This window comes from Melanerpes formicivorus, unplaced genomic scaffold (genome assembly GCF_026170545.1).
Source record: "Melanerpes formicivorus ecotype bairdi unplaced genomic scaffold, bMelFor1.0.p_v2 SCAF_3, whole genome shotgun sequence".
NCBI lineage: Eukaryota > Metazoa > Chordata > Aves > Piciformes > Picidae > Melanerpes > Melanerpes formicivorus.
In genome coordinates, this window is record NW_027142355.1 from 17,425,085 (window position 1) to 17,452,505 (window position 27,421).

At 37.3% G+C, this 27,421-nt stretch overlaps 1 protein-coding gene across 2 annotated transcripts in view; it reads right to left on the minus strand.

Annotated features, from left to right (window-relative positions):
• SEMA3E (semaphorin 3E) overlaps nt 1-27,421 on the minus strand; it is a 123,173-nt gene that overhangs the window by 13,407 nt on the left and 82,345 nt on the right. For both annotated transcript variants that reach the window (XM_068167869.1, XM_068167859.1), the window contains 8 exons: nt 22,957-23,076; nt 20,824-20,966; nt 16,736-16,850; nt 16,339-16,408; nt 14,933-15,077; nt 9,347-9,569; nt 7,199-7,290; nt 6,051-6,092 (listed from right to left, as the gene is read on the minus strand). In XM_068167869.1, the coding sequence (XP_068023970.1) occupies nt 6,051-6,092; nt 7,199-7,290; nt 9,347-9,569; nt 14,933-15,077; nt 16,339-16,408; nt 16,736-16,850; nt 20,824-20,966; nt 22,957-23,076 (950 nt within the window). The remainder of the gene's footprint in view (nt 1-6,050; nt 6,093-7,198; nt 7,291-9,346; nt 9,570-14,932; nt 15,078-16,338; nt 16,409-16,735; nt 16,851-20,823; nt 20,967-22,956; nt 23,077-27,421) is intronic.

The following is a 27,421-nucleotide window of genomic DNA, read 5'->3' on the forward strand; positions in this document are numbered from 1 at the left end:
CCAATTCTTCCCCCAGGTGGGTACAAGTTTCATCTGTGAGGAACAGACATCCTCCAAGGAGGTAATTCCAAAACAGATCAAATCAAAATAGACCACCGAGGCAATCACGTAGGATTATTTGGATAACTCTGCGTGATCAGTTTGGTGAGAACATGAACCGCTGGGATGGCCAACCAACTTCTAATCTTTTCAGGAGACTGAGGGAATTGCAAAGTGGCAGAACTCGAGGTAGCAATACCAGAAGGGTAGCTGTTACTTCCACAGTTCCCCAGAACAGCTCTAGTAGCTCCAACAGTGGCTCCAGCTATAACACTGCACACTGTGCTCAATGCACATGTGGGTATGTTCCCCATAACTAGGGGTGCCCTGCCTCCTGCCAGGGGGAGGAGAGGGATAACAGAGATAATAGAATCTATTGGGATGTGTACATCCAGTGGCCTGGCACTTCACAATTCCGGTAGTACAGGGCCTTGGTTGACACAGGAGCTCAGTGCACCATAATACCATCAAATTATCAGGGATCAGAGTCTATAACTATTTTGGGAGTCGCTGGTGGATCTCAAGAGTTACGTAAGGTGGAGGTTAATATAAGTTTAACTGGTAAACAATGGAAGAAGAATACAGTTGTGACCGGACCCGACGCACCTTGTATTTTGGGAATTGATTTTCTGAGAGAAGGGCGTTTCAAAGACCCTAGAGGTTACAAATGGGCTTTTGGAGTAGCTTCTGTAGAAATTGATGGACAAAAACTAAGGCTGTCTGTTAGACCTGAGCTTTCTGATGAATCTGCAGATGTGGGACAACACAAGATACACGACATTAAATTGCCGGTTGCTACTCAGACTGTGCATCACAGACAATACAGAACCAACCGTGATTCTTTGTTGCCCATTCAGAATCTGATTCGTCAGTTGGAGAGTCAGAAAGTTGTCAGCAAAACTCATTCACCTTTCAACAGTCCAGTGTGGCCTGTGTGAAAGCAGAATGGAGACTGGCATCTGACGGTCGACTACTGAGCTCTAAATGAAGTATCACCACCTATGAGTGCAGCAGTACCAGACATGATGGAACTCCAGTATGAGCTGGAATCCAAAGAGGCCAAATGGTATGCTACCATAGACATTGCTAATGCATTTTTCTCTATTCCCATAGCAGAGGAATGCAGGCCTCAGTTTCACCTGGAGAGGAATCCAGTACACTTTCAACAGATTGCAAATGGGCTGGATCCCCAGCTCAAGCATCTGTCATGCAGTAATCCACAATGCTCTGGAGAAAGGCGGTGCCCCAGAACACATCCAGTCCATCGATGATATCATCGTCTGGGGTAAAACTGCCGAGGAAGTCTTCGAGAAAGGTAGCAAAATCATTGTCATTCTTCTGAATGCAGGTTTTGCCATCAAGTGAGACAAGGTGAAAGGACCTACCACAGAGATTCAGTTTCTGGGAGTGCGGTGGCAGGATGGACGCCGACACATTCCAGTGGATGTGGTAAATAGAGTCTCTACCATGGCAAATCCCACAAACAAGCAAGAGACCCTACATTTCTTGGGGATAGTGGGATTTTGGAGACTGCACATTCCTGGATACAGTCAGATTGTGAAACCTCTGTATGATGTGACTCGAAAGAGAAACCATTTCCACTGGGGACCTGAACAACAAGCAGCCTTTGACCAGATAAAGCAAGAGGTAATTCAAGCAATGGGTCTGGGACCTATCCGAGATGGTCCAGACATTAAGAACATTTTGTACACGGCTGCAAGTGACCAAGTGACAATGGTCCAACCTGGTGCTTGTGGCAAAAAGCTCTAGGTGAGACATGTGGATGACCTCTTGGTTTCTGGAGTTGAGGTTACAGAGATTCAGAGGCAAATTATACTCCAGCAGAGAAAGAAATTCTAGCTGCCTATGAAGGAGTAAAAGCAGCTTCTGAAGCAACTGGAACTGAATCACAACTTCTCTTAGCTCCCAGATTACCAGTTTTGAATTGGATGTTCGAAGGCAAAGGCTCCACACCACATCATGCTACAGACTCAACATGGTCTAAGTGGATGGCTCTGATAACACAGAGAGCTCAAATGGGAAATCTTGAAAGACCTGGTCTAGTGGAGGTGATCTCAAGTTGGCCTGAAGGTACCAACTGTGCTAAACCTCCAGAGGAGAAAGTAACTCGTGCTAAGGAAGCTCCTCCTTACAATGACCTTTCTGATGCTGAAAAGAAATATGCTTTTTTCACAGACGGTTCCTGTCGTCTTGTTGGGAACAAGCGAAGGTGGAAGTCTGCAGTGTGGAGTCCAACACGCCTAGTTGCAGAAGCGAAGGATGGAGAAGGAGAATCCAGTCAGTTCGCAGAGGTAAAAGCTGCCCAGCTAGCTCTCGACATAGCTGAACATGAGAGATGGCCAAAGCTTTATCTCTACACCGACTCATGGATGGTAGCCAATGCTCTATGGGGTTGGCTAAAGAACTGGAAGAAGAGTGGGTGGCAGGGAAAGGAAAACCCATTTGGGCAGCTGACCTGTGGCAGGACATTGCTGATTGAATCGAGAGAATTCCAGTGAAAGTGAGACACATTGATGCTCACATTCCTAAGAGCAAAGCTACTGACAAACAACAACACAACCATCAGACAGATCTAGCTGCAAGAGTTTCTCAAGTAGACATGGACTCTAATCTTGATCTCCACTGGAAACGTCAAGGTGAGATATTCTTAGCTCGGTGGGCTCATGATTCGTCAGGACAGCAAGGCAGAGATGCAACATACCAATGGGCTCGTGACAGATCCATAGACATTTCTATGGATGCTATCACACAAGTCATCCATGACTGTGACATTTGTGCTGCTATTAAGCAGGCAAAACGACTTAAGCCCTTGTGGTATGGTGACAGATGGTCCAAGTACAAGTATGGTGAAGCTTGGCAGATTGACTACATTACTCTACCACGTTCTCGTTCTGGTAAGCAATACGTGCTTACTATGGTAGAGGCAAACACTGGATGGTTGGAAACTTATCCAGTTCCACATGCAACTGCATGCAACTGCACACAACACCATTCTCGGTCTGGAGAGACAAATTCTGTGGAGACACGGAACTCCAGAGAGGATTGAGTCGGACAACGGAACTCATTTCAAGAACAACCTTGTAAAGAACTGGGCAAAAGAGCACGGTATTGAGTGGATATTTCATATTCCCTACTATGCACCAGCTTCAGGGAAGAGTGAATGCTACAACGGTTTGTTGAAGACCACTCTTAAAGCCATGGGAGGTGGATCTTTGAAAAACTGGGAAAAACATTTAGCACAAGCAACCTGGCTGGTAAATAGTAGAGGTTCAGTGAACCGAGCTGGACCTGCATATTTGGATATGCTACAGAAAGTAGAAGGCGATAGAGTTCCTGTTGTTAGGGAAAAGAATCTGCTAGGTAAAACTGTTTGGGTATTTTCACCCTCAGGAGAGGCTAAACCTGTCCGAGGGGTGGTTTCAGCTGAAGGTCCGGGTCACACTTATTGGGTAATGCAAGAGAATGGTGAAATTCAGTGTATTCCATGAAGAAATTTAACTTTAGCTTAAAGAGTTTAGTTTCAAACTTTGGTGCAGCTACATCACGTCCAAAGGAAGAATCTACAAGGAATCTATGGTGCACGAACCCTGAGATCCCTGAGAGCCCTGAGTCAACTAAGAGACCCTGAGAATCCCTGTCTCCCTTTTCTTCGCTTCGTTGGGAAAGAGATAAACTGTTTTCCATTTTTCTCATTTCCTGATTTTCTTGGACTTTTGAATCATCTACATCTGAGTGTAGCCAGAATGGACCATGAACTTTGCTTACGAACTGTAAATATTGTCTTGGATTGAATGGACAGTATGAGCAGCCAATGAAATTGTTTAGAAGGGGTGGACTGTGACCGTTTGAGGCAGTAGGGTTTGGGTTTTTTTCAGCATTAGTGTAAGACTGAATCTTGTGAGTTCACGCAAATATCCTCTTCAGATCAAGTGAAAGATGGCCAATTTGATTAATGAGCTGATGGCATAATAAATTCAGAAAAGAATAACTTGAATTTACATGGATCTGATTAAAAAAACACAAACTTCTTATAGTGAATGTAAACAAGTTAACCAAGAAATGTGCAGTGTGAACTACAGTAAGAATTGTTTGTTCAGTCAGAAAAGGGATTCTTAATGAATACTTAACTGTGCTAAACCTAATGGTCAAACTTAGTCCCTATTTCCACCTTTTAGAGCAATCTTTCAAAATGTAATAGTTTTAAATTCTGAAAGATCAAAACCAGAGGCAGTTCATTTAGTCTGGCTTGACTATCACAAAAAAAGGATTTTTATTTCAGATTGTTATTTTTTGTTCTTAATTATAACTACTGTATCTGATTAGGTCACAAAAATTTTAATCTTAGAAATGCTGGGGGAGAGACTAGAAGATATGGTAATAGCAATGCTTGAAGACTTTTTAATATGAAGTAAGCCAGATGATAGCAGTGGGAACTCAATATGGCTGGAATGAAGAAGAAACCTAAGATTTTATTTTTTTTATTTTTTTTGAGGGGAATTCTTTCTTGTCTGCAAAGGTTGCAGTGTGATTGTCTCAAAAGACATGAAGAACACTTTCAGTGAGACATATGAGATGGTATTTTTCTCTTTCATCTTTTAGCAGGGGTAAAGACTACTCTAATTCTTGGTTCATCAGAAGAGGGCAAAAAGCATACGATATCTAGCCAACTGAACATCAAAGAAGAACATTCCTTCCCAGGCTCTGAAGATACTAACTCAGCCCTGAAACATGATATTTTATTGTACCACTGACTTAGTGAAGACTGGTTAGTGTTTTAAGGATATTTTGACAAAGCTGGCAAGGGTATCTCCACAGATTCACAAACTCCAAGCTCAAAAGAAACCAGCCAAAATAGTCAAGCTGAGAAGCTATGTAGATTCTTCTCCCCTATCCCCCCTCCCCCTAAACTGAACTTTTAAATAGACTTCTTCTTACAGATTCCATTTTAAAGATAAAATTAGTTGGTACCAACCCTGTTCCTAATGTTGATTTTTAACATTTATTGTCTTTAGTACCAGATGCATGTACTTAGTACCTTAGTACTAACTGCATCCTATGTCAAGATTAGGTTTATCTACATTCAACAAGATGAACTCAGTTAATTCTTGATAATTCTTTACTATCAGTGTTCTGGAAGCCCTACACACACACGCCATGAAGTCACTCCATTAGGTAAAATTTTATATCTGAATATTCCTGTTCTCTCCTAGTCTTTTGTCCCATATCCAGAAAAAATAAAGTACTTTTTTTCTTCAAACACTGGATTATTTTGGCAGCTTTTTTTACAATTCCTTATGGATTTTGCAGGTAGTTATTGAATGAATAGAGTTGGCATTCTTCTTGGGAGCTAGCTGTAGTGGAGGAAGACCACTTCACTTCATATACAGTATTTCCTTTTTAATCTTTTAATCTGTGATATGGTGTAATCTGTTACAAGAGTAATAAATTAGGTATTTATATTAGCCAAAACTAGCAGAAACTCCAAAGGGAGTCAGATTCAACCCGCCTTTCATGGACAACTGGATATGTGGGAGATCCAGCAAGACTCTTTTTGCACTGATATCCCCAGGGAGTTCAGGTCTGTCTGTATTTATCAATGAGGAACTTTTCTGTGAGTTGCCGTATCTACCAAGATATTCCCCACTGTGATTGCTATGCCAGCAATTCATCAAACAGATTGGGCTTTACTTGTTGTGACATGAATGATAGTGTGAACTCAGGAGAATTCAAAACCATAAATGCTTCATAAAGAAACAGAACATACAACTGTAAGTTTATATTACAAAAAGACTACACCTATCAGAGCAGATCTCATTGGTGGTTTATATCCTTTTTTCTGTCTGTCTATCCATCTATCTATCTACCTACCTACTGATCTGCCTACCTACCTACAGATTCACCTATCTACCTACCTACCTATGTCTATACACTTCATAATTTTGTTACATTTAAGTCACAACCTTCTAATTTCAAATTTGTCAAAGACTTACCCTTTTTGATGATATTTCCATAGAAATAATAGGAACTGGTACCTAGAAAATAGGAAATATTTACTTTCTTAGGGAAAAAAATTCTATGACAATAAATTAAGTAAAACTCTGCTGATGTTTACTTATTCAGCTTTGCTAGATACTTTGCTTCCTTTAAGTTCTGATGCTACAGACAGATATGAGGCGACTGTGACTTTCAGAAGAATTTCTTTAAAAGAGTTTACTTAAAACAACTACCCAACACTTAATTTAGGATTATCAGAGTCACAGGAACACTACAATTTTCCTGTCAAACATGACATTAGCTCTTGCCACCGCTGAATCTCTTTTGTCCTACTTGAAAGTGATAAGTGGAGTGTTCTTTATAACAAAACATTCATTGAAGATAAGATAAAAATAGCAGGAATTCCTTCTTTTACCATTGTCCTCTCTGCCCTCTGCTCAGATTTCCTGAAGCAACAGCAAGATATAGTGTATTGAAAAGCAGATTTATTAAAAAAGCCAATTTCTGATTTCCACACACCATACCACACACACACACACACCAGGTAACAAGTGAATGCAGGTACTACATTTGTCTGATTGGATATTAGATTTTCCAAGAAGGTTAGCCTCCTACTTTTGTGGCTAACATGACATGATGTTAATACTTACTAAGACAATTTCATTGTACTAGCTTTTTCACGTAGTAAATACTGAGCTTTAGTAATGAGTTATTCTTAAAACCATGGAGTTTTGCCTCATTAGGACTCTGGTTTGCCCACTGAAAAGAGATTAAGAGTCACTGTTCCTGAGGATTGTTTGGGGCTTTTTATCTGAACCTCATTTAATCTTCCAAGATTATACTAGGCACATTTTTATGCATGCATTTATATTCTTTTAAATGCTTAATTGGATAGGAAGGAAAAATAATTCAAATGCAGTAAGTTTATAATTAAAAGATGCACTACAACCTCCAAAAACGTAAATGGAAAGACAGTAGTCCTGGTTTTCTGCAATATGTTTCAGAATTCCTGTCATAAAATAACTGTATAAGTAGAATTTTTTTAACACAGTAATTATTTACTTAATTGTCCTCAGATTTTTTTAGACAGTATAATTGTGCAGAAAATTCAAGGCTTGTGTACTTCATATATGGCACAGTTCACCTTAAATACTTGTAGCTCTTCAAGAATCACCTCTTCCATTGATTCTGTCTCTTGATTGTAAATGGTAATAACTTTCAGCACAATTCCATTGTCTAGGAATACATTTGAAAATAAAAAAAGAAATCAACAAAACTAAAGATTATAATTGGTTAAATCATTTATATGGCCTTCAAATACATTAAATTACTTTTTCAAACTGAAAACAGATTGAAATTTATTAATACAGGTAGTTGCATTTTGCTCCTATTGATGAGAGTTCTTAGAAAATAAACATGTATGACAATCTGTTCCTGGCAAATAAGGATCAGTTGAGACATCCCTGAGCTCTATGATTAATTGACTTTATTTTTCACACACTGGATCATAACTTCTCATTGAGCTGCAAAAGGATCAATGAGGGTGACCTGATTTCGCAAAAAGTAATTAGAATAGGCAGGAGTTAAATCTATTAAGGCAAGAGAGTGTAAAGTAGCTTTAATTATATGATCCAAGTATTTAAAAGGTGGGAAATGGGGGGGGGGGGGGGGAAATGGGGTAGGAAACAAACTATTCTTAATTGCTATCCGCAGCTCTGTTCCTCCAGCCAAGAGTACATAAGCTTTCAGTGGCTCATTTTCTGAAGTTCTTGCCCTCCTTTAGGGAATCATTGAACTGTTGTTGAGCTGAAGGTGTAAGTCAAAGGAAGATGTACCAAAAATAGATGCTGCACTTTCAAAAACTCTAGGGCACATTGGAGTTTAGATTTATCAGCCTCACTGTCACTACAACTGCTGCAGGAAATTAATACATGCAAATAGCATATGGTCTTCCACTACTTCAGCTTTGTCTTGTTGACTATTATTAGAATAGTCTTGCTTTCCTTAATCTGCAAATCTGTCATCAACAACAGCAAATATCACTTCCTTTCTTCTGTTACTTTCAGTCACCTTTGATTTACAAGGGAAATATTTAGCAGGCAAGCACTGGGAAAAATGTTTCAGCAAAAGATCAAAGGGGCAAATGCAAAGACAAACTGTTAGACTGGGGTCATACACCACTCCTCAAATAGAATCTATAACCAAAAACATCCATTTTGTGATGTAACAGTAAAAAGAAATTGCATTATTAGCTCTGATTTTAATAAATAAATCTCTTCTCAAATCCTGTTGACAGACATTTGAAAGTTAGCCTGGATGTTCCATCTTCGTCTTTGATGAGCCTTTCTAACCTGCACTGCTATGTTTAGGTAACTTCCTCTCAGCACTAAGACCCTGTTTATTTATGTTGCACAGCAGGTTTTGGACTAGGATGAAAAAATAAACTTAACCCTTTCTACCATTATGTTACCTAGAGTAGCAGTTTTTTCATGGGAGCCTTGTCAAATCAGAGATTGAAGTGTTCATTCATGGATTTCTAAAGCCCAGATTCCTGGGCTGGAATTTCTTTTCATTAGACAAGGATTAGACATCTTGAGAAAACTAAGCACCTGTTGGGTGCTAGCAAAGCATAGCTTTGTAAATACACTTAATTCCCCTTGGACTCAACTTTGCTGAACACAGGACTTGTGTAAAAGAATATTTGATAAAATATCTCAGTCACTAACTCTAGTGGAAAGTATGAACAGTCAAGGCACCATTATTAAATCTGGTGCACAGAAAATCAGTGACACATGGCACAAGGTTTTATAGACCACCCAAACTCTAATATTGAGACTGTACTGAGGCCATTTAAAAGCCTAGAAAACAGCACTAATGTAAATAATCCTTTGCTCTTCTACAAATATGCTTCTTTTGAACACTCAACACTGAAATGTGTTTATCAGAAGAATTTCATTAACAAAAAATAATTCAATGTAACTGCTTTCCTAGACAAAATGGTCAAAATTAGTTGCAATATCATTTCCATTGTTAAATTGATAAGATGCAAATCTATGAAGCTTCAAAGTTTTTACAGGCCGATTAGATGTGACTAAAGTCTTGTCTGGTTCTAGGCTTTTCTTTTATTTTCTTAAGTTTTCTTATTAATCTTGCTATTTAATTTTTGGTCTCTATACAACTTAATTTCATTCATCCTGTAGGTTAAAAAAAAAGCAAACAACAATAAACACCCCCCCCCAAAAAAAAAATAACCCTATTAAATCCATTGTATTCCTTGCTTTCTTTAGTTTACCTGTACCAATGAATAAGACATCATATTGCCCATCTTCAGCTTCCACTCTGTCCACTGCTATTTGCTTAAGATTATATTTTCCATCTGTTTTAACTAGTATTGGTCTCTTATGAACAGGCTTGATGGGCTGATACATCAGTGGATGACTCCTAGCAAAATGGACTGCTTCATCAGGGTAGTCTTTTGTGGTAATGTACAGACCACCATTCACCTTGCTGGCACACTGCAAAAACACAAAAACAATACTATCATAAAGCTTTGACAAATAAATTGTCAAAGACAGGCATAATTTTCATGTAGAATGAAGAGTCTAGAGAAAACTTGGCACAAAAATAAGTGTAGAAGACCACAGGGGGATACTGGGACAACAAGCTCTGTGTTTTATGCATATGTGTAGATTATTAACATTGAGAGGTCAAAAAAGGAAATCCTGAACAGAACTTTGGTGTTGTCATATTTAGAAAGAGAGAGGTCCTTCCTCTCTGACATACTAAGAGCAGAATAAATAGAGATTTTGCCCAAAAAACTATGTCTTCCTCAAATTCATATTGAAGATGTAATTAAAATGTCCAGTGATAAGAGTTAGGAGAAAGGGGTTTCCTTATCAAAAAAATATGTTTATGTTTTCCCCAACTTCATATTGAAGATGTAATCAAAATGTCCAGTGGTAAGAGTTAGGAGAAAGGGGGTTCCTATTCCAGCAGAGACACAACCATGTGAAGTCGGCAGAACACTAACGCTTGAAATCAATCTCTACTCTTTATTGCTTTTGACTGCAAAGTGTATTACCATAAGAAATTAAGCACATTTTAAAATTATGCCAGCAGCAACAGTAATTCTTGCTCTCAGGCGTTCTAACAGTATTACATTTGATTCTCATTCCCAACTCATGATGACAGTATTATATATCACTGTTTAGCTTGAAATGTCAATGTTTGTATTGATAAATCTACTGTTTTGCAAAGCAAATAGACTTTATGGCAATGATTGATTAGAAGAGGCTTACTCCTTTGGTCAAATGTACAGTTAAGAATAATTTAATGCATTAAACAGAGAAGTTAATGTTAAGATGCCTTGTGAAGGATATAGTGTTCCATATTGAACATAGATTCTACACTTCCAATTTGCTTCATGATGTCTAATTGAAACCATTTATGATCAAGCTGGAAATATCTCAGTAGCCATTTACATTCTCCAAACATTCAGAAGACAGTGTGGTTTTAGAAGCATTTCAAGCAAAGCCACAGTAGCAGCCTTTCTCTATTTCAATTGGATTTTTCAATCAATAAAATGAAACAAAATATTCTTTATGTTTACTGGAAACAGTAATTTTAAACTTGTGGTCAACTGTAATTGGCAACAACAAACTTGCACTTATCAAGTGGAGCAATGTTTGCTTCCACATTTTGGACTTAGCTACAGGGAAGTATTTGTTCAGTGTTGACTTTAAAGTAATTGTCTAATCAACCTAGTGATGGAATTTCTCTGGTTGTTTGCAATAAAAGGACACAGCTGGAGCATGAGGCTAGGCCTCTGCTTTCCATACACTGAGCAGCATATCAAGTGAACAGTCATTCCCAGGTAAAGATCTAACCCTGGAAAAAAGTAATAAAAAAAAAAATTCAGAACATATTTAAATAAAATCAAATAGTCCAGAAAGGAAACAGTAGATGTAGCCATCTCTGAAATCTATCAGCACCATTTTTGAAGTAACTGATGTAATTCGCAGAAGCCTCACAGTCTACGTGCACTAAAAGAATCAGCAAATCAGGAGCAGAGATTATGGCAGAAGCAGTGCTTCAAACAGACATCAGAGCAGTGAATTTCAGAGTCTGTCAGAACCCATGTGACCCTTAATTGTGTTTTTTTATTTTTTTATTTTGCTTTATGCTCCAATTCTTTATAAAGTCCATTTTTACTCTTCCAATAGCTATGATTAGAGTGCTGACTCTCAGAGACATCTCAGAGGTTATTTTTGGCCTCTTGTCGCTCTCACTTCTATAATGGGAAAAGTAGCCCACTACCTTTCAGCTTACCAATATGCTGTTCTTTGGAGTGTGAAACCTAAAGCTGTGATCTATAGCTCAAAACATGCTTTCCCTTCACACTACTGCAAAAGAATTGAAAAAGACATCTAAACTGTGCTGTAAATGAACATCCAAAAATGAGTCAAGTAATCCTTTCTCAGCAGGCACAGCCAACTGCTTCAGTCTCTAATGTGCTCTGTGATATAAGAAAGACAAACATGGTTACATTGATTAACACCCAGGAAAACATCATCCCTCAGTTAACATGTTCCGCAACATAAGGAAAACCACTTAAGCTCTTATTTTATATCTGTCTGAACTTCTGTGTCTTGCCTGTTGGGGAAGCTACAATCCAGTCTGATTCAAATGTGACCATTCAGAGACAAGGAAGAGAAGCATTGAAAAAAAGCAGAACATAGGGCAGCCTTTCCATAAATCATTGTCAGCTTTACTGAAGTGCTGGCTCAGTGTTCTCCCCTTTTTGCCAAAAAAATATCATTTAATCTTCAGTGCTAGGAGATATGAACGTAATTATTGTAGTCATTAATACTGAGTTCATTTATGGGTTTAATGCTAGTCCAAATAACATACATGAGGCATCCTACTGCCTTGAAAAAGAGATTAATATCATTTAAGAAACTTGAAATGTATCATCTTTGTAAAATACATAACTATTCTACAGTCCATGAATGGTGCTCTCTCCTTATTTGGTAAAACTGCAAAAACTGTAAATGTACTATACAAAATGTCAAAAGCAAAATTCACTTGAATTTAACCACTTTGCTCAAAATGTGGTAACTTAGTTATCTGATTGTTTAACCCCAACTCAATTTCAGTGACTTTGATCTATATCAAACAAACAAGAAAATATTTGGTATTGATGTCAGCACTGCTACAGTGGTAGTTCAGTGGCCAAGATGGGCAAAGCATATTCATAATGTTTAAAACCTAGATAATCTCTTTTTTGGATCATCCACTTGTGTATTTTGACTTATATCTGTAACCCAAAGAGAAGCAAGGGAAATCATAAATTTAAAATGAGAGAGGACATGTATTTGAAATCATACTACAGGGAGAAAAGCTATACTTGCATGGACTAGATAAGCTAATAGGCTTTTCTACTTCACATTCCTGTGATTCAGTGATAAATGAATTGTATGGAATGATTATTTCTGCAAATGATTACTTTTAGTATAAAAGAGAATATTGATTGAGTTAGCAAAGATAAAACACTGAAAGCAATGAGCCAGCTGCCATTTGCTACACTGTTAAGCTCAGGAGAGGGAGACCAGCGAGAAGACAAAGTGATAAGTGTGAAAACAGCGGCGGGGGGACTTAGCCAGACAGCTATTAGAAATGTCCACATTGTAAAGAGTCAAAAATCTGCACAGTGTTGGCATGATAAGGGGTAGACTTTCAGTAAGTGTAAACAAAAGCAGCTTTGCAACAGATTACAATTGCCATGGGTGGATAAAAAAATGTATTCTGAAAAGATACAAGGAGAAGTAAGCATGCTTCTCTGAACTAGCCTGGCATTGCCTGCTGTGGGGCTCCTCCTGACTTGTGACAAAGAGGGAAAAGTGATGGAAGACCTGGTTGTGCCCTGGTTGTGTATTGTTGATGGGCAGCTGCAATGCAAAGGGCATCCTCAAGTTGCACTAATGGGCAGTGATGTGGGCCTACTCTTCTCACCCCCTAAGGTGGGATGTGAGAGTCCCAGGCTAAGATACTGCAGGGACAGAAACTTCAGAAATAGCAGAAAACCAGAGTGACACAGGAAAAGGGTTTGAAATGAGGACTATTTACATGGCCTCTGAAAAATCAACATGAATATTAGGAATCCATTGTAGAAATTAATTGCTTGTCTTTAGTCATGCACTTGTGATTTCCTCCAGAATTTCTATTTACCAGATGAAAAATCTAAGTTCCAGGCAGGGACAATTCTCTACATGGCAGCACATGTATGGTTTCAGAGTGTGCTACAGTGGTTTCCAGATTAATTGCATTTTCAAAATAGGTCTTGTTTCTTTTCTTCATTTAATGCTTATTTAAAAGAAGATAAATTTTAAAGAAATGTGAAAATTAAAGAAAAGCATGAGTGATTTTTCTGAGTTTGGTTCTTTGAAATATTTTAATATTTCTGTATTCTCTGTGAAGGGTACAGAAAACCAACGTTAATAAGTTTAGGAACTTGAAGTTAATAAAACTCACTCTGTGACGTGTAAAAGCAAATAGATGAATTGTGAGGACATTAAATCATTGCTTCTAGAAAGAACCTGTCTTGAGAGAAGAACCTCATGTGATAGAGAAGTTACTCCTTATCTATAAACATGTTTATTCTGATCAGTTACTTCTGTTAAAAAAACATGTCATATTTCTAACCTGGGCACTGGTCTAAATATAGAAGCATTGAAAATTGATACTTTTTGGAGAAAAGTGATGAGAAAAGGAAGCAAAATCACCTGATATTGAAATAGTGGATCACCTTTTTTTGTATCTTCCTTTAACATTTGTTAAATACCTTCATTTCAGCAGGTAACTGAAGGAATGTGAATTGCCTTGGGTAAGCTTGTTTTTTTCCAGTAATAATCTCATTTTCGTTAGATAATTTTGCATGTATCTAAAATATATTTTAATGATTTTTTGATAACTCTTATTAGAGTTATCAAGATTTAGAAGTGAAAAATATGTTGCCAGTTAAATTTAGAGGAAAAGTTGTGCTAGGCTCAATAGAAAATGGGCTTCCTTCCCAGACATACACTATTATTTCTGAACACAGCATGTGACCCACCTTTTAGAGGTAGTTCTTTCTATCCCTGCTGCCTGAGGTCTTAACTTTGGACCTTAAGATGTTAACACAAGGTTGCTAAATTTAAAACCCAACAAGATTTTTTGAAAACTTACATTCTTAGTTCCACTATTTTCCTTTGGGAAATACATGGTTCTAATACATGATTAAACTTATTGCTGAGCACTTTGTCAGAAATGATAGAGTACACATTCAAAGAAGGACAGAGAAGGGTCATGAAAATGATCAGATTGCTGGAGCACCTCTGCTACAGGGACAGGCTGAGGGACATGGGATTCCTCAGCCTGGAGAAGAAAAAGCTTCGCGGAGAATTAATAGAAGCCTTCCAGTACTTGAAGAGGGCCTACAGAAAGGCTGCAGAGGGACTGTTTCAAAAGGTTTGGGGCAATGGTTTGAAATTAGAGAAGAATAGATTTAGATTGGATGTTAAGAACAAGTTCTTTACTGTGAGGGTGGTGAAAGACTGGAACAGGTTGCCCAGGGAAGTAGTTGAGACCTCATCTCTGGAGATATTCAGGGTGAGGCTCAACAAGGCTCTGAGCAAACTAACCTCATGGAGAATGTCCGTGGTCAGTGCAGGGAGGTTGGACTAGATTACCCTTGGAGGTCCCTTCCAAATCAAAACATTCCATGATTCTGTGAAATGTATCCTGGACTGTGAAGTCAGGAAAATTAGTATGTGAACAGTAGCCTACTTTTCTTGCTGGATTTATTTACATAGCAAAGGAATGAAAACCAGATTGCACTTACCGAACCAGGTCTAGGATAAGGTACTTTTCCTTCATATAGAGCCCAGTGGTATTCTGGTCCTTCTTTGTGTGCATAAGGTCCATTGAAAGCTGCTCGGATACTTGCCATGTGGTAAACACATATAGCATATCCTCTAAATATATTGCTATGAAGTAAAATTTAAATATATTATTAAAGAAATATGTCACGTTCTGTATGTATAATACTGATATTGTTTTATTTAAAATAAGCCACATTTTAACAATATTCAGGGAGATAAAAATACTTATTGTTTGCTATATACTTTTCTTATAACTATTGTGTCCAATGTTTTTAGAAAGTCTTTAATATATTTGTATTCATACATTTCTCTGAGGAAGCTCCATGTTGTTATTTCAAAATATGAAGATGACGAACACAGGCTCTAAATTACTTATTTATGAATACAGATGAAGAGCAGCAAACTGAACTTAGGACTGATATGTCTTTGGTTAATTACTTAAGCAGTTAACTTTTTTATTCTCTTTTTCCTGTTGTTGTTACTTTGGAATTATGAGAATTATCTAGTTCTGACTGAAATGAAGAGTTTTTTGTATTTAATGAGGCTGATGATTGGTGTTAGTTACATCACCAAGATCTAACTCCCATGTAGATCAGTCCACATAGAAGTTTCCTTTTAACTTTTAAATTTTATTAAATTTATTTATTAGTTCCAGAGAATCAATTAATTATTTTTTTAAAAGAACATCACTGCACTCTATGAAATTAACTCTGAAAGCTTCAGATCATTTTAATTAGTTGCCTACCTTTCTATAGTGGCATAGGAAACCCGTAGGAAATTCTAGGCAACTGTGTCCTTAGAGGATGACATCTACCTTGCTTTATTCCAAGCAAATAAATCAGGAGAGAGAAATAATGCCAAAACCACAGTTGCTCCTAAACTAACAGCTGGATATTCAAGAAATAAATGCTGTGTGTTTACTCTTGAACTAGGCTGCAGTGTATAAGGAGCAACAGCAACATCACAGCTGGTGTTTTATGCTTCACTAAGAAGTTGACAGGTATTTAATTTGCTATCTACTTAAACTTGAATTACGACAGATCCCTTAGAGCTATACAGGTGGCTCTGATGGGCCACTCTTATAAGCATGCAGGAGTGTGATTTACTTTGATACTAGGAAATTTTCAAGCAGAGAAACATTTAATTAAGTTATGATCCAGATAGCTTGGATCACTGACTGAGACTTCAAAACCCTGAGTGTCATGGAAGAGCTTTTACATTAACAAGGAAGTCCACTGTGAATAGAACAGGGCTTAAACTGTTTACTATATATTTGCTAAGGCATGTTTATCATGCAGCTTCTATCTCTTCAACAGGCTGTTCAAACATTCCTCTGTGGCTGCTGTTATTTCTTCTAGTTGTTTACCTTGTAGTGTTGAAGAGGCCAAATATAACTGGGTTTTTGTTATCACGAGTTTGCAGCAAAAATACATCCTCTGTAAAATACAAATGGAATGTTATTGGTAGTGAACAGTTTGTCTCAGCCTCTAAAGAGAAATTTTAATGCTTGTTAAAAATGCAATCCTATTTTACTTATATTTGCTTTTAGGCAGATTTTGAAAGAAAATTTTAAACCAGACACAATACACAAAGTCCTAATTGATGATAGTCAACTCCATATATATTCATATATGCTGGAAACAGCACTGACAACCACTCCCTATTAATTAATACGAGTGCAATGTTTGACAGCAGGATGTATTATCATGGAACTATATTTTTTTTACGGTGATTTTAAGTTTGTTGCAGTCTAGGTTATTTACCTAATTCATCAAAATATGTATCAATTCCATTCCTCCCGGGCACAGAGCAAACTAGCCTGGTTTTGAGGAAAGTGCTCCATTTATTCACGAGCATCCGCTGGCCTCCCATATCATTCTGTGTAAAAAAAGCAAACACTGATGGTAATTTGAAGGAGAAAGTCCAGAAGCACAAACATCTCTGCTGAAGTAGCCACTCACTGTATCTCTTAATGTCAAAACTATGCATTCCCAAACCACATCTCTATTACTGGTATGATTTCTTTAGAGTCAGTTTTCGAGTATCATTGCACTGATCAAGTCCAGGTCTCTCTAAGAGCTGTGGGTTTGTAAGAATTTGTTAATTCTGTGTTGCACCCATGGAGAGTTTTAAGTATGCTGAGGGGGGTGGGATTGTTCAGTCTAGAGAAGAGAAGACTCTGGGGGAACCTTAGATCTGCCTTTCAGTACCTGAAGGGAGCCTACAGGAAAGCTAGAGAGGGACTTTTCATGAGGGTGTCTAGAGACAGGATAAAGGGGAACAGTTTTAAGCTGAAGGTTTGTCCCAGTCTGGAGAGGGAAAGAGACTCAGTTCTTTTTGAATATTCCCATGATGTGAAATTAGAGGCACAAACGAGGCAAAAATATCAACAGCTAGACTATTTATTACATAAATAAAGTGGATGGATCGGAAGGAGAGAGAGAGAGAAGAGAGAGAGAGAGAGAAGAGGAAAGGAATTATATTACCACACCCCTCACTCCCCCAAGACAGTTTGAGTCTGTGGAGGAAAGGTGCTGCAGGAGATACTGGGTCTGTAGAGAAACAGCGCTGAGGCTTTGGCTGTGGAAGAGATGTGGTCCTCCAGGCAACCTCTTCAGCTCCATGAGTTGCAGCAGGCAGAACTTAGGACATGGAGAGAGGGTTCAGACTGCTTCTTCCAGGCTCCACGGCCTCTTTTCTCTGGAGCAGCATTGTCCCGGGCTTTTCCTTCTCTCATGCTTTCTTTCTCAGCGGCATGGTCCTTCTTCTGTGTTTTCCTTCATCTCCGTTTTTCTTCTTCCTTTTTCTTCTGCCAAGCCAGTAGTTGCTCAAGTCTTTTATACAGCTTTTAGTCCTTAGGTATGTGTCCAAGTATTGTCCCTCAGGAATTCAGGGGCCAGGAAAACATCCTTAGGTAAGTATCCAGGTATCGTTCCCCAGGAAATCTTTCTGTGTATTCCTGTGTTTTTGGGCAGGGGTCTGGATGGATGGGGGAGGCCTCCACCTCCTCCTTCTCCATCTACATGCCCCCACACTCATTCCATTTTCTCATCATCCTCCCTTTCCAGGGTACTTGATGGGTGGGGGTTATCTTGTTATATGCATATTCCCGAAGGTGGCCTTGATCCATTGTTGTGAGGCCAGCTGTGGTCCAGTGAGCGATGTTGTCTTCGCACCTTCCAAGAGTCGTTCCAGTGGCTCTGCCCAACACATATCAGCAATTGTCTGGGCAAGCAGCAAGTGATTTTATCTTTGTTGAGTCACACAAGGAGAGACAAGCTTTTAGTTTCTCACAGGGTTTTAGACTGGATCTTAAGAAGTTCTTCAGTATGAGGCAGTGAGACACTGGAATTGGTTGCCTAGAGTGGTTGTGAATGTTCCCTCCCTGCAGGTGTTTAAGGCCAGACTGGATGAGGCCTTGAGCAACCTGATCTAATTGAGAACCATCCCTGCCCATGGCAGGGATGTTGGAGAAAATAGTCTCTGAGGTAACTTCTAACCTAGGCTTTTCTGTCTTTCTGTGATATTCTAACAATTTCTCAGCAACTTTAAATAATTTCTGCTTTGCTATGTCTGTCTCATCTCTTTCTTGCTGCTGGGACTGTTGGACTGTCAAGAAAAGAGGGCATTTAGTACTACTTAGTAATCAGATTCTGTAACCTTTGGGTAGTGTCTTCAGAGCTGTGACCTTATGTTCAGATAGTGTAACTGGCTGCTGAAGGATCTGTTCTAGGTTTTCAAAACTCCTATCACAACTTCATTCTAAACTACTAGAATTAATTGATTTCTTCAACTTCACACTGAGATCTCACAAAACCCGATATTTATTTTCCTCAGAAAAACAGAAAGACAAAATGCCTCTCTTCTGCAAAAGCTTTTATGGCTCGGGTGAAAATGTAAAAAGCTAGTTCTTGACTCACCAGCTAGCTACTTTTTGCATTCATTAAATTAAATTTGAATTATAGTATATGGCTGTGAACTTAATGTTCAAATGATAAAGGATTTGGAGCTTTGGAAAAGTGCAGAAGAAAAGTCGTGGAATTTTGGTTTAAACCATGGCTAGAGAGAAGACATTCAGTTGGATTTATTTCAGACTGTTGGGGATTATTAAAATAATCTACCAGAACATAAGCCAAAGAATTCTACTTCAGAGGTTGAAGCAGACTTGAGTTCAGAAAGCCAACTTAGGCAACAATGTCTTAGGCTGCAATGTGGTACTTAGCATACTTCAGATGTTTTAAGTTATATGTGAGTACTCCTTAAGAAATTTTAGTAGTATGCTGGTAAGCATATGTGACATACACTACACATTGAGATGACAGAAGATTTTTAACTCTTTGCCCAAGAGTTTTAGGAATGTATCCCTTACAGTTAGGAGCTGGAACATACATTTTTCAGAAAAAAATATCAGATGCTAAGAAATAAACTTCTTATTCCTTCCTTTAATAAAGCAGATGTAGTCCCAGTGGGTTAGCTCTGCTCATCAGCTTTATTGCGGTTCAATTAACAGAAAAGAAATGCGCTCAAACTTCATCAGTTTTTCAGAGGGGACCAATTATGGCCAGCTTAATCTGGAGGATTGTAAACTAACAGTGCTCCTCTCTAACAACTGCCTGAGATCTCTTGCTTGTGTGTGGGTCCAGGGAGCCAAAGAGAGATGGGATCACACACTGGCCCCTTGGTTTAAGTGGAAAATTGATAATTATGCAGAGCAGTGGAGGGAAGTAAGGTCCTCATGACTTTTCTGGTCCTTCTGGTAAACCTTATTCCTGGCTGTGATAATAATTTTCTGGGCAATTTAATCCCTTGTTCTAGTTTACTATACACATATTTTTCCTTATTTGCTATAAAGAGGAAGGGGAACGAGAGATAAAATGAAAACACCAATTAGCTACCAAAGCACTCTGTAGGTGCTTGCCATTGCACCCCTCCATAGTACCCATGAAAATCAAAAAGGTGTTCAAAATATACAGAACCAGAGAACTGCTATGTTTGACAGGGACCTTTGGAGATTTTCTAGTCCATCTGCTCTGCTCAAAGTTACTTTAAGTAAGTTACTCATCGAATTGCTCAGGCCTGTGACCAGTCAGGTTTTGATTATCTCCAAGGAAGGAGACTGGGCAACCTGTGTTGCCTATGTTCAGCCACTCTGGCAGTAAAAAAATTGTTTTCTTACATTCATATGGAATTTCACATGTTTCAGTTTGTGCTCATTGCCTTCTGTCCTATCCAGCTGTCTGATAGGGTAGCCATTGACATTGCACAAATGTAGGTGAGTTAAGTCTATTCCTTGATGGAAGAATAGAAAGACAAGAGGGAATGTCAAATAGGACTGGTGTTAGGGCTGGTCCTCTCACCAGGAATGTGAGGGAACATCAACTCATGTTAGCTGTGAGAGCTGCAAGAAACCCTGGATCTAAAGGCAACACTAAGGGTGGTGGAACCTTGATATGATTTGGATGGTAAGAGAGTCCTGTGAGCAACTGTTATTACTCTTACCACATATCAACACAAAGATATACGGAGTTGAATAACAAGATTTCTGAACTTTGCCTTCTTCTTGCAACTACAAGCCCAGAATTTGGATTGCTTTTAAATTTTCTAATGGTAAAGGGTATTTTCATTCAGTCCTATAATTTGCTCTCACATAGATTCATAGGATGGCTTAGTTTGGAAGGGACCGCATCTACTCCAACCTCCCTGCCATGGGAGGCACATAGCTAGACTTGGCTGCTGAAGGCCTCATCCAACCAGGCCTTAAACACCCCCAGGGAGGAGGTGTTTATAACCTCATGCATTGACAAATGCCATATTTGTCTGGGAGAGAAGAGAATCAGAAAAAGGATCTTACCGCACATACGCGTCCCACTCTGGTATATATGGCATGAGTGCTTGTCTCAGCCTCTAATGCTTTCTCAGTAAAGAAGAAATATACTTTGTTATCATCGTGGTCTTCATTGTCAGGAATCATGTAGGAGCCAACAAATTTTGGTTCTTTAAAGGAAAACAAAATTTAGTTGAAGTATATTAAACTGTTCTCTTATTATTTTTAATCCTTAAAATTATCTCATAGAAAAAAAAATAAAGCATCAGGGATCTGTCAGTCAAGGAGCGACTAAAAGGGAATACACTGGGAGAAAGTGTATTATTTTTTTCTTTGTATCTATAGAACATGTGGAGTACATTAACATCAAAATATTTTCACAGCTCCAAGTCACACATCAATATTCCTTTGTATGTGTTGAAGAAAAAGACCTCTTTTCAATCCTGTTTTCTGAGTTTTATATATTTTAATTTGGATTAGGCTATAACTGGGCAGTAATAATAATAATAATTGTAGATAATCATTGTAGATCTCATATGTACCAGGTGTAGAAATGTCAATTTTAGACAAAGAAGCTTTTAGATCAAGAAAAAACTCTGGTAGTTCAGCTAATAGATGTTAGATGAAAATATATATCTCTGTAGATGGAATATGCCTTGTGTATCTTTGTCATGAAATAAAAACCTTCCAAAGTTTTCCTGATTTGACATGTTCCTGCAAAACTGAAATCTAAGTTCAGATTCAGTGCATGCCTGTGTCCCTTTTAACCTCGTACTAAGCAAAGCTGATTTAATCTCAGTGAATTGCAGCAAAGTTTGTACAAGTTCTTTAAATGAGGATGTAATTCAGTTATGATTTCTTAAGAAGCAGTGGATCATGGAAATATTTTCTAACTTTCTGTTCTCTGTGAAAACAGTCATTGCATTTTAAGACACTGATACAGCACTTGATAATGTTCAGAATTGTTTTTAATATACACCTAAAACATGCACATTTAAATTTCAAGCATAAACAAAATGAAAAGCAAAGTTGGAGGCCATAATTGAGAGAATTCAGTATTTAAAACAATGAAATCTTCTGGAAATAAGAGAAGAGAAACTTCACTTGCATGCTGTCAACATTTACCTAATGGTTTGTGCCAATACATGGTTCAGCAGAGTTGTTAAATATTAGCCATTAAGCAGATGTAAGCATATATGTTCTAAGCATTTTTTTTTTTAACCAAAAATATTTAATTCAAGTTTTAGGTCAAATTTGTGTAGGAAGAACAATGCAGCAGAACTGTTTTCTCTGGTTTGACTTGAGAGAAAACTGCCTTGAAATTTCAGGAAGAAACTTCTATGTTCTTTCACTGAAAAGATGATGCTCACCATATGAATCAACATTAAAGACTTTCCTTGCCAAATATTAAAAGTAATTATGTCACTGTTATGACAAGCAATTGCAATACTTCTGGAGCAAAGCAAAACAAGCTTCCGATTCTCCAAGCAAAATAAGATTCTGTTTCTCCATTTCACAGAAATTGCCATTCTAAAATTCAATTGCATTTCATGTTGAAGATCATGGAACTAGTTCTACACTTCCCATCATATTTTTTCCTTAATACTTTTTCGTGGAATATTTTAATTTTCTTATTAAAAACAAACAAATAAACAAACCTTCTTAGACTTCTTGTTTCACTTATGATCATTATATGTTTATTATTTTGCATTATTCTGTGACATCTCTTTACTACAGAACTTGTCAGAGATAGAATTGTTTTAGTGCAGCATAAAGGCAAGATGATTTCATCTAGGGGAAAAAAATAAAGCACTGCATTCTAATTAGAAGCTACCAGTAATTAAATTGATAATTAAAATATGATGACTTATAATGAAATAGTATAGAATATTCAGAGTATAACTGAAAAGTAGTCTTTTAAGTGAAGAATTAAGGATTTAAAAGTTTCCCATGTATGATCCAATATATAATCAAAGTAAAGACTTCAATTTATTCATCATGGCAGGGGGCTCATGAAGAATTTAATGGTAAAAAGACAATTTAATCCTGTTATCTCTAAATGGATCTACATATCCACGAACAGAATCTTTTAAATTTGTTTTAAACAGGAATTGTCTAGTCATCTGAAACATCTCAAGCTCCTCCTTCTCCTTCCCATACCTTTCAACAGGCGTTCACTATCAGGCTCAGTTCGGAGATGGACCATGCGATTCATGGTGCGAAACAGAGCAGCATCTCTTCCCCAGTAGTCACTGTAGAGACCAGTAAAAAGTTCATCACCTGCAGACCATGCATGAAAAAAAAAAAATTTGGTCAATCTCTACTTATTAATTTCATTGCATATGATAGGAAGTGCATTAGACACATAGCTCATTAAATTTTGCTAAAATTCAGGTAAGAGGGCAAGTCAGTAAGTCACATATAGTCTAAGGAGCATAGGGACATTGCTCCAACCAGCACTGTAACATTTACAGTTAGAACAGAATGAGAGCAAGAATTTAAATTTTATTCATAGACTTGGCCTCATTTTCAAATCTCCCTTAATGACTTCATGTTATATTCATACAGAAAACGTGAAGACAGCAAATTAACATCTAACCATATATACCACAATAACATCTGCCACATCTGAACATAGACACCTATGCTTAAAGATCTCACCATCATTCAGACGGTGAATGGCCCTAGAGATACTTACTCTTTGTTGTCACCTAAGTTTTCAGCAGTTCAAAGACTCTGACCAGTTGTTTGCTTCTGAGCAATTCCAGATGTGCCCATGTCTTGCCAATGAGAAGCAACAAATTGTTTGGCCCCATAACTGGAAAGGACATGTTGGTTTTATGAGTCATAATCACAGGAGCCAGAAAATAGGATGAAAATGGAGCAGCAGGTTTCAGAGGCTGCAGTGCTACAGAAAATAATGATATCTGCAGCAAACCACTGATTTAGGCTACACTTCATGGTGAGAACAAAAGGGTAAACCATACCTGAATCCACAGACTGGACATAAAACAGGGGAGTGTTTCCTGATCATAGATATCAGATTTGGCTCTGAACAAAACATGGCTGAATAACAGCATAATTCATGAAGCACGTGCTAAAACCACTGGAGGCCTAGATGCAGTTATCTCCCTTGCTGGACAGATAAGAAGCAGTACCTGCTACCTTAGAAGTTGTTTCTATAAACAAGCACATGTTTTATTAGGCTGAGGAGATATTCTTGTCAGCCAACTGGATCTGTTCCACTTTATCTGAAATTACTACAGGTTGGGTATATTTGCTGGCTGAGGCACTTGGAAGTTCAGTGGGCAAAGAAAAGAGTCTACTTTACTCCTGTCCAGCAGTAACTTGTGTTCCTATCCTTAAAATATTCATCAGAGTAGGGACAGGACCTGAAATCTCATCCATCCTGCACAACTGGTATGAATACTTCCTAATTTTTTGGAGGGAGCAGAAATTGAGTCCCCATTTTCAAAGGTTTTGGGTGACATTCACAAATTAAGCAACCACAGGGAGAAACAACACAGTTATTGCAACTAAGTGCCGAAAATCTGCACCTAGTTGGGTATGACTGGATTACACATGTATTAAAAAATCTCTATCTGACCTATCTAAAATTGTGATATAGGATATATTTTACTTTCATGGAATATCAGCAATAATTCTACATTTTATTTATGTGTGGGTGAAATTTCCCTTAACTAACTAAGCATTGGGAATATATACTTCATATCCTTGTGGATTTACAAATGTTTTAGTTCTAGTTTAAGAAGCACATGTTATTGTCACTAGGTGGCATTCTTATGTCAGAAAATAGCACTGGAGAAATTAAACTGCACAAGAAGAGTGAAATGAATTTCCAGTTCGTGGCTAATCTGAGTGGAGGTTCCAGTGACATGGCTTCCTAACCCTTAATAAAAGCAAACATAACTGATCAATTCAAATAACATTTTCTGGCATTTATAAAGGTTATAGAAAAAGCAAGTATTTTGTTTGTTGCTCTCGCTCAAAGTGTGAATCTTATTTTTCTTGAGAGAGATATATTAATTGAATTGTACCATAAGCCTGAATAACAATTCTGAAAAGTGTATAGTTTTGCAACCGGGGCTGGTTCAGAAACCTCTGATTATTCAGAGCTGAGCAAAGTTTTGCCTTAGGCTTCACCATATAAAGAACTCATATTGTCTTGGAAAATACATATAATTTAGTATAAAATATTGGAAAATAAAATGAAAATTAAATGTAAATTGCAGCAGTAAAGTTATCCAAAAGTAATAGAGAGCTTAATTTTTTAAACAACACAGAGTTCCTTAAACAACAGTTTGCCAGTGTTTCAACAATGTTCTAGGCAATCTTCACAAATCAAATTAATTCTTTCTATCAGTGATAAATTCCCATTTAAGAATTATATTGGAAAAAAATCTCAGACTGGATTTATCTCTTTATTTTTTAAAATTAAGATGATGTATAAAACAAAAAGTAATGCTTACATCCTTTCAACACTGAAGTGACTCTTGGAAATATATCAATGCAGAGCAAATGAGTTATTACATAACACTGGTGATCAAGACTGGTATTTACAAGTCCAGATGTTCAGAAGTTTAGATATGAAGATTATTCAACATAGGTATAAAATGCTAATATACTTCTCCCCAGGCAGAAAATGGAAATTTCTGTCCTGAATACAGAAATCTAATTTTGACCCTGAACTGTTTCTAGTCTAAACATAAGACAAGTATCAAGTGTGAGCAGACAGTCCTTCTAGCCTAAGGGAAATGATGAGACAATTCCAAAGAATGTGACTGTCAGAGAAGTCAGCCCAGGAGTATTCAACACAGTTCTGAGATCTTTGTCACTTTTGACATTAAGAGGTTCTTCCCTTTCCCTCTACAAATGTCTTTTGCATATCCTTTAAATCCATGTTATAAATTTTGAATGCTGCTAGGTTTTTACAAGTACTGAAAAATTCTAGATTTAGAGACAACCTGAGACTGAAATTTTAAAAGTCCTGACAAGATTTTTATTCTTTTCTTCTCCATTGAAAACTACTACCATATATCAGCTCACCCTGCCTTGGCTGCAGATATTTATACTACTGCAAAAAAATCAACTGACCAATTTCATACACCTTCATCGTTCCTCCTTTCTCCCAGTCTAACCTCAGCTTCAAATGTTTTTGATAAATTAATTGCTAAAATATAACTTGATTAAATCTGCTAGAATTTGAACAGGAACTTTTTTTCTTTTATTACTTTAGCAAATGAACAAATGAAGTCCCATGGACCTCAAAAACCTGTGTTGACTCAAGAGCTACACATATAATTACTAGCTAGCATATGTTTCAAGCTAATAAATGCATCAAAGTTCAATTTGAACCACTATATTTTTTTTTTTTCTGAGAGCAAGTTATTAACAAAACTAAATATAAACTTTTTTCTCTAAATCCAAGGATTTCTAGATGGCAACTCTTAAAGAGATTTAATTTAAAATCATATGATTTAATTAAAAAAAAAAACCACAATATAGGAAAGCTTTTTTATAAATAGGCTGCTTCCACCTTGGAAGTATGTTACACTTAATTTGTTATTGGCATATTTTTGTACCTGCTTTGAACTGGAAAGTCATAAACACATGAGCTTTAATTCATCAATAGTGCTTATAGTGCTTTTTCTGTTAAATCTTCTTTATATCACTTTGTACTAAGTGGCCTAGCTCTGTTATGAATAAAGGAGTAGAATGTAATGAGTAGAAGATAAGCAGAACTTTTCACGTCTTTCTTTGACTGTCACCCACTTATTACTCACATGACAACTAAAATCAGAATACCAATCTACATCTTTAGCAAGTGATACTTTTCACAGTAGGAAAAACCTAAAAGAGCCCAAAGAATGGCTTAGTTGATAAACTTCCTCTGTATATTTGTACTTTCTGTTACTCAAGTATTCAGTCTTCCATTTTGAGAGAAAAATTATTTAGTTGGTTCATTGTCTAGAGTAAAAGATGCAAATGCATGAAGCTGTTTTAAAACAGTAAAACCTGAAAGTATTATTGGCATGGATACCATGGGAAGAAAAATACATTCAAATGTAGTTTAGCTTTTTTCCCATACTTGCTATTGATATATTGCAGGTAACAAAACATAGCCATAAAAGTATTTCTCAGCTTTCAAGGGCTAGTGTGATGGAGCTGAGTTAATCAGTGCGCATGATCTGATATTAAAAGCATTTTGGCTATTGAAAGCAGATGGGAGAATTCATTAGAAATAGGCATCCAAAAAGATTTTCTTTGTTTCTTAATCACTCTAGCTAAGTCTGGTTCTAATTAGTGATGGTGCAAATGATCTTTCAAGATCAAGATTTTAAATGCTTTTAATCTTTTATTGGAGGTAAATAAAGTTTCCTTGTTAGTCTAAGCCTCACTGTTAATCAATAGCCATGCTGGTGCAGGCTATTGTATTAATGTAAGTTGAGGAGGCAGAAGCATATTGAAAATACAAAAGCACAAATAAAATAATAAACTCTTGGAAGAATTTTGTTATACTTTTAGAATACCATTCTATGTTCACTTGAAATTATAGAATTCACAATGGAGGCCTAGAAAAACTAACTCTAAACTATTTCCTAAG